This window comes from Petaurus breviceps, unplaced genomic scaffold (assembly GCF_028583685.1).
Source record: "Petaurus breviceps papuanus isolate PSGF00001 unplaced genomic scaffold, PetGlider_PUasm1.0 79, whole genome shotgun sequence".
In the NCBI taxonomy this organism is placed as follows: domain Eukaryota; kingdom Metazoa; phylum Chordata; class Mammalia; order Diprotodontia; family Petauridae; genus Petaurus; species Petaurus breviceps.
The window spans coordinates 6,155,205-6,166,868 of record NW_027186523.1 but is presented as its reverse complement, the minus strand read 5'-3'; the positions used below and the strand labels follow the sequence as shown (position 1 = coordinate 6,166,868).

General features: G+C 33.1%; 1 protein-coding gene across 3 annotated transcripts in view; it reads right to left on the bottom strand.

Annotated features, from left to right (window-relative positions):
* Positions 1-333: 333 nt before the first annotated feature.
* The window catches only part of LOC138175804 (FGFR1 oncogene partner 2 homolog), a 35,574-nt gene continuing 24,243 nt past the window's right edge, over positions 334-11,664 (bottom strand). The window contains exons 5-7 of one of the 3 annotated variants that reach the window (XM_069106299.1): positions 7,041-7,154; positions 4,303-4,416; positions 334-2,450 (exon numbers count right to left, since the gene is read on the bottom strand). In XM_069106299.1, the coding sequence (XP_068962400.1) occupies positions 2,313-2,450; positions 4,303-4,416; positions 7,041-7,154 (366 nt within the window). In that variant the 3' untranslated portion in view covers positions 334-2,312. Of the gene's footprint in view, positions 2,451-4,302; positions 4,417-7,031; positions 7,155-11,664 lie in introns of those variants that run through there. The other 2 variants (XM_069106300.1, XM_069106301.1) reach the window with 2 other exon arrangements.

The window sequence follows — 11,664 nt, the reverse complement described above, 5'->3', positions numbered from 1 at the left end:
AGCTTATTGCAAGCAGGGACTGTTTCATTGTTTGTACTTGTATCCCTAGGACAATAACTGGCACATAATGGGTGCTTAACCCTTGTTGATCAACAAAGCAATGGATTTTGCGTCAGTAGACCAGGGTGTGAGTTATACTTCTATGATACTTTTAACTATGAAGTGTGTAGCTGTTGGCACCTAACCTCAGGATCATCTATATCCACTTAAGAAATTTGTTGTGAGGAAAGCCTTTAATGAACTGTAGGACTATACACATGTATGTGACTGACAAACCTTTGAGAACAAGAAAAATTATGCATTTGTAAAATTTTTTACCTTCTTGGAAAAATATTAATTTTATCAATCATCTTTATTGATAAAATTATACAGTACACATTTCAAATACACATTTCAAGCTTCTGGATTACAAAAATAATGCGTATATGACAAAAACTTATTACACAAAATGAAACTCTGCAAAACCCTAAAATTAAGTCTCAAAAACACAATATATCTATGACGGGCAAGAAGAGATAAATTAAATCACAATTTTATTTACAAAAATACTCATCAAGCATTTTTTAATAATAGCTGCCTCAAGATTGCCACATACTAAATCTTAACAGTGCAGCTTGTTTTATTTTATTAAGTTAAATGGGATGAAATCAAAATTATCTAGAGAAATCTGCCACCAAGTCAAGTACTGTTTCTTATTCAGAGTAAGATAGAAGACAGTTACCAAACAATTTTAAGGAAAAAACCTCTTTTTTATTAAAAATCTTCACTAAGGCCTCTGGAATAAGGTTTTATTTTAAATTAAAAAAAAAATACCCAATTTTGGGGAAGGTAAGTTTGAGTAAATAGTTGTTGCTTTTTACTCTTAGCAATATGTGTGTCTTTGCACACTAACAGATTCTGCTATACGAATAGTATATTCTTCAACAGATGATCTAAATGGAATTTGTAATCTGCTAGTTTGAGAAAATTTAGTTTCTACTTTACTGTCTACTTCAATTACTTCTTTACTTGGTTTTCTGTTTTGAAAATTCACAGAGTGGTAGTAAATAACTTGCAGTTTATGTAAAACCCAAGAAAATGAACTATTCCCAAATATCTGTTTCAGTATGACGGCCAAAGTTCAAAGTTCAAAGGCAGATTCAGAGAGACCTACAATTATAGTTTCTTTGCTCCTGTTGGCATGTTATAAGAAAAACAAGCATTTATAAGGAATAAAGCTTTTTTTTTATAAACCAGATGAAAGTTGACATTTACTATTAACAAGGTTAAAATAAATACATTGGTTCGGTTTTTTTTTTTTGCCTACATCCAATCTCTTTTATTCCTGGCTTCCTATATAAGGCCTTCCAACTGGGACAGCTGGGTAATGGATAGGTTAATATTCCTAAAATCAACCAGAAAACCTGACCAAATTAATATTTATTCAGGAATCCAAACCTAACCTATTCCCCCTCTAAAGTAGTAGTTCAACCTACTGAATAATGTTGTCTTCTATATGGTTTTCTTTCTCAGAAAGTAGTATAGCTTTCTTTTTCATTACTGAAAAGACAGTTTCTACATTTCTTCACCTTCAGTAAGTTATAGACAGTTATTACCCAAAATGTCATGATCACCTATGGTATGTTGCTGGCTAAAAACAAAAGCACCTCTCAGGATCTAGGCTTGAAGAACAAACACATATCCAATTTATGGCCTATGCCACAAAATCAAAACATCGGCAATCTTTTAAGTTTTTTAAAAAATAATCTTGACATCTTTGAAAGGCATTTCTTACATGTAAAGGTAGGCCTAGTTGATGTAAAATATAACACCATTTGCTAGCCTTCATATCAAATAGAGATCAAATTTAGGAATGGACACATTTTCTTTTTTTAAGTCCAATCTAAGAAAATGTGGATTAAAAAAAATGGTATAACTGCATAAATTCTATGTAGAACTTCATATATATTTAATATTTGGATAAAAAATGTTAAGAAAAATAACAGTGTGGCAGGGGCCTAGTACAATCAGTAGTTTCTATATGTGAGAACTTTTATTTGTTTACCTAATAACAATGGCTTAAAGTTTCCACTTTCCCATTAAAAATTTTAAGAGGAATAATAAAGTCAATGACAACCAAATATTGATCTTCTGCTAATATCTTTTTAAAATGTCATTTGCCAGTGTACTATACATAATATAAAAAGAATGAAATGAAGGGCTGATTTAAGATTGTGATTTTTCTGGTATTCAATTCATTAACAACTTTTTAAGTAAACCCTGGTTCCTTATTAGGAGCTGTGCAATAGAAGCTCTGTGATTTTCCACGTTCTTTAGCTCTTCCTCAGGCTCAAATCACTGTTGGTTACCAATGCTGACAAAGATGTACTCTCTGATGCATCGTCTTTCTTGAGGCTCAGGAATGATTCTCGAGTTATTTGAAGGATTTCTCTCAAGCCTTTGTTTTCTTGCTATAAGAATATAAATAATAAAATCAAATACCACACATACTTTCTGGGGGGAAAAAAAGGAAACATGATGTATCAGTAACCAACCAAAAACATTTCACAACTGTAAAAATATGTATGTATTTGTGATTTCATCAGTAGAGGTATATTGTTATGTAAACTTCCTCCACCAATGCAGGTTAATAACATGCCTATAACTTAAGAGTTTTAAAGAGCTGCTTTCAGCCCTGATATGTTAAGTTATCCATCCATGGCTATGTAACCAGAAGACATCAATAAATATTTTTAGGATTTAGTTTCCTCAAATATAAATGTCAGGACTGGACTTGATGCCTTCAAAGGTCCCTTCCATCTCCCATGATTCTATGTAAATAAAGCCACTTCTCTTCTGATTCCAAGGTCAGCTTTGCTATCCACTGTGCCAAACTATCCCACATAAAAAGAGTATACTACAGAATAAATACAGCTATCAGCCTTCCGCAGGAAAATGTATTTTTCTGGGGCAGGAGAATGTGAACTACCTGCCGTAGTTTTTACTTCCTTTTCCATGGTGCCATATTCTTTAAGTGACATTAGTTTTAGATTTGAAAAGGAACTTAAAGATTATATAATCCACCCCCCCTCATTTTTTAGAGAAAAACCTGAGTTTCAAGGAGGTCACACACTTGTATGACCCTATCCTGGGACTACAGCCTGTTTTAGAATTACCAATCTTTTTCTTTATACTATGCTACAGTATAGTAAGTAGAAAGAAACCATTCTTTTTTGCTTCCCTCAAAATCCCTCACAAATGCTCGAAAAGAAGGACTGTTGAGTAGTTTGTAGTTTTAGTAAAAGGAATGTTGGTTACTATAGTGCAGGATTTGGTGGTTAACTTTTGACTTCAACTTTCTAGTCAAGATTATTATTATTTTTTAAAACTTTCATTTAATTATTTATTTTTAAGCAATCAGGGTTAAGTAACTTGCTCAAGGTTAAACGGCCAGTTATTTCTGGGTGTGGTGCTAAGTATCAGAGCCTGGATTCGATCCTAGGTCATCCCGACTCTGGGGCTGGTGCTCTTACTCATTCAGCCACCTGGACGCCCCTCAGGATTATTTTTAAAGGAATTTTATTTTAATCTTTCATGATTAACTTATACCATTTCTTTGTTAGTCTTATTTTATGCTTTAGTGGCATAAAGAACATAGCTATTCATTAAAGAGACAAACTATACTTAGCCATCTGTAATCAAATACTATACTAGTTTCAAAATGATTTTTTCCCACGAGACACTTATTCCCCTGAATTCGAGAACAATGGCTCATATTTCTGTAGCTACAAACTAAGTGCCCAAAGCATTTATATCCCACTGAAGAATGTAATTAGATTTAGAAATAATGTGCCTATTTGTGAAGAATTTATAAAAATGATGTAAGAAAATTAAAAAGTATGAAGTACAGTGATTTAGTGAAATTAAACAGGGGTGGTTTTTAAATCAGTTATCACTAATTACTACTACTAGTCTGTCAAATGATTACTGGCCCAAACCTGGAACAGGAGAATTTTATAAACTTTTTATATAATGAGGAGGATCTACGTTTAATGGTATTTAATGTATACCACCATCATCCATATGAGAATTATGAACATTTCATATTTGAGTACAAAAACACATTTCTAAATAGCTGGCAGAAGAACACCCGTAAATTGTTCAGATTTAAAAAGAACTATTCACCCCAAACACCAACTGGGTTTCATTACTAGCTAAAACATGGCTGCCATTTTCAAAAGCCAAAGAGGTGCCACCTGCTCTCTGACAAAAGTTTTTATTTAGCACTGGCTATTTCAGCTAGACTCAGAATTTAAAACTTACTTCAAGCTGAAAAATTCGTTCCTGCTCCTTGCAACCCTGCTGCTCGTCAATTTCAATAGCTTTCCTCATTACTGCTGCCATTTCGGTAATCTGGTCCACATGTACTTGTAATTCCTTAAAAATAAGACGGGAAGCAGGGAGAAAGAATATCATATTAGAATATTATTTCTTCAGTTAATCTAAAATGTTTCCAGAGCTTCCCCCTACTTTTGTTGCCATACTAAATTTATATCCCAAAAGGTGCCAAACATATTTGTTTATAGGACTGTCAGGTTAAAATGCATATACTTTAATGGAAGAAAAACAGCAAAACTTACTTAAACTCATACTCAATCAGTTGAAAAAAAAAGTGGTTAAAGAATTACATTTTCATTGTTTATACTCTTTACATTGTTATTTCCATAAAAGAAGACCAAATCTGTTTTTTCTTTTTTTATAATATCATAATGGACTAATTTCATTGAAAAAGTAAGAAATACTTGAAATAGATTCTACCTCCTACTTTTACCCTAAGTATGATTTTCTCTGCAATTATTTTTTCATAATTCAAAGCTTGTAAATTTGTGCTGTCACAATCATATTTAAGCAAATTAGTTCAAAATATCTTAAAAAATGAAAGAGCCATCATTTCAGATATAATTCATTTTCCTTATGAATAACTCTGATGTACTAAAATCTTTGATTGGCATCAAGGAATATTTTACTAAAAATGTTAACCAAAATAAAATTATAATTTATCTTCTAAAATAAGCTACACTTTTAACTATACTGGGAATTAAAGCGAAGGTCCTAAAGATCCATATGTCGACTACAAAAGGCAATGTAGTATAAAAGAAATAATACTGGCCTTGGAATAATAAATTCTAGTTTAAGTGTTAGCTCTCACACTTTGTAGCTGTATAACTGGGGAGGTAGGGGGCTCAAGTTATTTAACCTCTGCTTTAAATCCTCATTTATAAAATAAGGATATTACCTAAAGTAGCTAAGTTTTTAGGAGACTCTAATGAATACCTACGTAAATATACTTTGTGTACACACAATGTACATAAGGTGTTTTGTAAACCTTACACAGCTACATGTCAGCTGCTATTATTAAAAACCTGAGTTTTAATTTTCTCTTTTCTATAAAGTGAGAATGTTTTTATTGCCATCTCCCGGAGCTGTGAAGCTCAAATGAAATGATTTATTTAATAAATATTTTATAACAATAAAGTACCATATAAATGTTGGCCACTGTAGTAAATGATAGAACACATAGGGAAAATGAGTACATCTGTAGTATTCTCAACCATAGAACTTTTTTGGCCAACTGGAAACGTAGGCTAAGTTTATCTATTAGTTTGGTGGGAAAAGTTATATATAAAAAAGTGTATTGATGGTTTTGATTATGACTTCATGACAAACTTTTATTTTGCTTTTTTGGAGGGCAATTGGGGTTAAGTCAACTTGCCCAAGGTCACACGGCTAGTAAGTGTTAAATGTCTGAGGTCGAATTTGAATTCAGGTCCTCCTGACTCCAGGGCCGGTGCTCTATTCATTGTGCCACCTAGCTGCTCCTAGAAGTACTTCTATGATAAAAATGAAGTAACATTCACAAGGAAGTAGAAGCAGAAAAGCAACAGCAGCAATCAAACTGACATTTATGTAACTAACTCTTGGGTTCGTTTCATCAAACCTACCTACTCTGAATTTAAGGTGAGCCCATGTGAGGGAAATACTTTAGCTTCCAAATAGAAGCATGAAAGATAATTCCAAATTCTGCCACAGCAAATTCCATTACAAGGAAAATTTATGTAGAGTACATTTCCAAACCCCAGTCAAATTGTCCCACTTCTAAACACAACTGAATGCTAATATAACTTGAGCACTTAGTAACAGTGAATTGTCACAGAAAGGTATCAAGCTCTTCACACCAAACTTAAAATTACAGGAGTTAAGAATAACTTTAGAGGCTCAAGATGGCAGTAAAAACTTATCATCTATAAATAAATACTTAAAGCTTTAAAGAAAATGCCACAGACCTTTTAATAGGCGTGAAAGGCAATGCCTCTGCTTTTAATATTGATTTTAAAGATAAGGGAAAAAGTTATAACAGTCCCTACAACACAATGAATTCTTCAATCCCTTATAATCTTTATGATGTAGGACTTCTACTTCATTTAAAATGCACGACACACCTGACCTTGAAGCTCAATGGAAGAAATACTTGATTTAATTGTGACCTTATGAAATTGAGAAGCAACCTAAGAATCCTGAAACAATGATTTTTAACTTTTCATTAATTATCCCTCAACACACATTATTTGATAAATCAGCTTAAATTATTGTCAAGAAAATGATTCCTGTGATGTCCCAGAAGTACAAAAATAAGTTTCTGATAATCAATAGTTCTTAAAAAATGAAACAAAGTGAAAAACTCTAAAACTTTATGCACTAACAGTCAACAAAAGCAAAGAAATGGAAGGCTCATTCTACCTTATGCTATATGACCTTAAAAAATCTGATGTCATGTGTTCTGCAATACATGGTACACACTATATCATGAGAATGAATGAGAGTGGAGGGCTATACTCTGCACTTTCATGCTTTTGTTTGGCAGTCACAAGCACATTTTATTAATTAATTTTTAGTAATCTGACAATTTCGTTATTTTAAAATCCAATGTTAAAAGTTAAAATATCAAATATTGGCACCCCCCTCCAACCAATCCCCCAAAGTCAATTGTTTTATTAGTGTACATTCAGATTTGCTTCCAAGTGCCTTCTCTCCAGTCCATGTTGAGTTGCTTCAAGGATGCGTCGAGGTGCACCAAGAAAGATTCCTTCAGGGTTGTGACGGTGTACCATGTCAATCTGTAGTACAGAGTCATTATAATGTTAATACGGATATGATCCGTAATTTAAAAACTGAATGAGTTAGTTCATGCGTGTTAGCCAATTGTTTTATTACTTTAAAAATTTTTTTTAAAGAAGAGTTCCAAAAAGACATCAGTTAAAAAAAGGATTAAAAATTAGTCATTATTCGGGCTTAAGATCAGCCCATCCCAACTTCCCACTTATATCAAAATATGTGCTCAAAAACTTAATTGTGGGCACATATATTTACAGCAGAGTGTAGCCCCAAGGGAGGGATTCCTTGTTACAAAATGCTGCCATTATATTTTTGGGTAAAAATAAAAATCACAAAAAACATCAATATGTATTAGTTAGAATTAAAAACAAGAATGGAAATAGTCATTAATTATCATGGAAGACTGATACCATGACTTTGGACAAGTAGCTTTGCACTGTGAAAGGAGGGTTTAAGAGTATTAAAAAATAATGTTTAATTGTTCAAAAAGAGATCAAGGTAAGTGGTACAATCTAAATTCAACCTATTTCTTCTTTTTTTAGAGGGGGAAAGACAAGGCAATTGGGGTTAAGTGACTTGCCCAGGGCCACATTTAGTTAAGGGTCAAGTGTCTGAGGTGGAATTTGAACTTGGGTCCTCCTGATTCCAGGGTCAATGCTCTACTCACTGCACCACCTAGCTGCCCCCAACCTATTTCTTTTATAGCCACTAATGGATGAGACTAGAAAGTCCCAGCACCTCAGATTTCAGTAAAGAGTCTTTTGCTAGTATTGTTTTTTTTTTTTCCAGGTAGGTAAAAAGTTTTATTGTCTTGAAGTAGAAATATTTCAAGTTTTATCATCTCTAAAATGTAAGGTATTTTTGGGACTTCATAGGAATTACACTTTTCTTATCAATAATTTCCTATCAACTCACCATTAATCTTTTCCAATGTAAACATCATATACTTTTAGCATTACCTTATTCTGCAACAGATGGATTTTTATGTCCAGCGAGAATGCTCCTTGATTTTCCAAGGATTACATTTAAGTAAAATTTTGCATTGTACCATTTCAGATTTTGTAAATTTATTCAATTTGCTACTTTGTTGAATTAAATAATGGTTATTATTCTTATGATACAAATTATATAAAGAACTATAATAGGGTTTTAAATATATAGGGTTTTAAAGTAATTAAGACTAAGAATGCCTTGGCTTTTCAGTTTTGCATTCTTCTAATCCTCAGCCTCATAAATGCAAAAAAAACCCTGTAACTTCGTCATTCTGAGTACTCCCTCCAGTGACACAGAAAACTTTCACAGACTTTTTCCATGAACTGTTGTGGCCAAAAAACCTACCTCATAGACAACCATTTGGTAATAAGCCATTCTTATTCTAAGTGCACAAAGTTATTTTCAAATAACAAAGAAATACTTTACAGTAATGCCTTTAAAGATCATTTAGTAATTCAGATAGGTAAAAAGACATTCCAATAATCATTATTTGTATTTTAAATACTATGAAAAGTATAAAAGACAACTTTATTCAGTCAACTGTTGCATAGTTTAGATAGCAACCCAGTTAGGATCTATTTAATCATTAGTATTTTAACTGAATAATTATGGCTCTGTCCTGTGGAAAAACAAGAAATGCTAATTTACAGTAAGTTGCATATAGGAAAGGACTTATTTTAAAAAATATTTTTATTGATATTTTTGTTTTTATGTTACCTACATTTCCTACTGCACCCCTCTCCAGCCCCCACCTCCAAGAATGATTTCTTATTAAAAAAAAAATACAGCAAAACTAACCAAATACTGAAAAAGTCTGAGGACACTTGTCTCTCATTTCTGAAGAAAAGCAGGGATGATACATCTCATCTCCTCTTTGGGCCAAGACTGACCATTACAATTGCACAGCTTTTAGTTTGCAACTGATGTGTTATCATCACTGTGTAGAGTTTTCCTGGTTTTGCTTACTTCACTGTGTGTTTCCATGCTTTTCTGTATTAATCATGTTTATTGTTTCTTTCTTTTTTTTCCTTGCCTTTTGGAGGGCAATTGGGGTTAAGTAACTTGCCCGAGGTTACACAGCTAGTTTTTTTGTGTGGGTGTTAAGTGTCTGACGCCAGAACCGAACTCAGGTCCTCCTGACTCTGGAGCCGGTGCTCTACTCACTGCACCACCTAGCCACCCCTTGTTTATTGTTTCTTACAGCATGGTAATAGTCCATTATAATCAGGTATCACAATTTGTTAAGTCATTCTCTGATGGGCTGTTTCCCAGGCATTGCAAATGCAAAAAGTATTACTATTAATATTTTGTTGAATGCAGGGCCTTCCTTTTTTGCCACTGGCCCTCCTGCAATATATACCTAGCAGTACAATCTCTTGATGCAAAGAAAATGGATATTTTATTCACTTTCTTTGCACAGTTTCATCTTGCTTTCTAGAATGGCTGGAACCATTTACAATGCTACCAACAATGCATCAGTGTTTCAGTCTTTCCACTACCTCTATAATATTGACTACTCCCAACTGTTGTTATCTTTGGCAATTTGTGGGTGAGAGATGAAACTCCAGAGATTTTTTGATTTGCACTTCTCTTAATATTAGTGATTTCGCAGATTCTTTCATATGGTTGTAAGTTTACAATTCTTTTAAAAACTATTCATATCTTTTCACAACTTATCTATTATGAAATGGCTTTTGGTTTTTTATAATTGTTAGAAGTCTACACATCTATCAAACTTTTTTTCTTTTTTAAAGCAATTGGGGTTAAATAACTTGCTCAAGGTTACACGCCCAGTTATTTTTTGTGTGGGTGCCAAGTATCTGAGGCCAGAACCAATCCCGGGTCTCCCGACGCCAGGGACAATCCTCTTACTCACTGCGCCACCTGGCTGTCCCTCTATCAAACTCAGAAATATCTGATGCAAAGAGTTCCCCCTATCAAATGTCTCCATCATAACTAAGTTAAATTAATTTTGTTCATGTAAAAGCTTTACATATAACCCAAAGTATCTATTTTATTTTTTGTTATTGCCTCAATTCGTCCTTTCATTAAGAAGTTAGATACTACCTATGCTTATGAAAAGTATTTGATCTGCTTCACTAATTTTTACTTTTTATAGTATAAATGTTAGTATTTATATCAGGTATCCATTTTGAACTTATTGTGGATTATGCTATAAAATATTGGTCTAAACCTAATTTCTGCCAGACTGCTTTTCAGTTTTCTCAGAAATTCTGGTTAAATCTCTTTCTTAAATACTTTATTTTTTCAGGTTTTATTGACTACTGAGTTATTAAGTTTCACTACTTCTCATTCTTTCTTGTTTAGTCTATTCTAATGATCTACTTTTTAAATTCTTCTAGTCAGTTCCAAATAGTTTTGATGGCTGTTTTATAATATGGTTTGGAGTTGGTAAATACTATTCTCTTTTCATTCCTGTCCTTTTGCCTTATTTCCCTTGATATTTTCAATCTTTTATCCCTCCTTAATTTTGTTATTTTTTCTAGCTTGTAAAGTGTCCCTTTGGCAGTCTGACTGGCATAGTACTAAAGCTACGATTTTACTTTAGTATTACTGTCATATTGGCAAGGGCAACTGAGAACACTGAATAATCCTCCAGTTACTTAAGCTGTTCTTTATTTCCTGAAGTACTATTTTATAATTGCAACAATATAGGCATTGAATGTACTTTGGTAGATTGGTTACCAGGTTATTTTATACATTTTGTAGTTATTGTGAATGGAACACCCCTATTATTTCCTACTGGCTTTTGTTATTACTAAAAATCAGTTTATTTTATAGACTCTAACTTTACTGGTGCTATTGTTTCTATTAGTTTCTTTGCTGACTTCCTAAGATTTTCTCAGTAAACCTTCTTGTCCTCTGCCAAAAGAACAAAAACAGTTTGGTCTCCTTTTTTGTCTATTGCTTCTTCCTTGTCTTGGTGCTTCTGCAAGCATTTTGAGAGCCATGTCAAATAATAGTGGGAAAAGGAGGCATTCTTATTTTACTTCTGTATTTACTAGGAATGCTAGTTTTTAGTTTTAGATCCTTTTGTGCCCATACATTGTAGGGTTTTTTTCCCCCCAATAGCATATGTGAGTTTTTTTTTTTTTTAAAGACTTTTTATGCATCTATTAAAATAATCATGTGGCTTGGGATTTTAAAAAATGATTGTTAATTTTCCTAATGCTATGCCAACAGAGCCTGCATGTTAAAAATCCAATTTGATCACGATGAATACAATTTGTCAGATAAATTGCAACAATACTTTGGCCAGGATTTAATTTACATTTTTTTTTATAAGCAATCGGCGTTAAGTAACTTGCTCGAGGTTACAGGCTAGTTATTTCTGGGTGTGGTGCTGAGTATCTGAGCCCGGGATTCGATCCAGGTCATCCTGACACTGGAGCCGGTGCTCTTACTCGCTGAGCCACCTGGCCGCCCCTTAATTTACATTTTAAAATAAATATGCATTAGTGATATTGGTCTATAGCTCTCTTCTTAGCTTTATCCTTT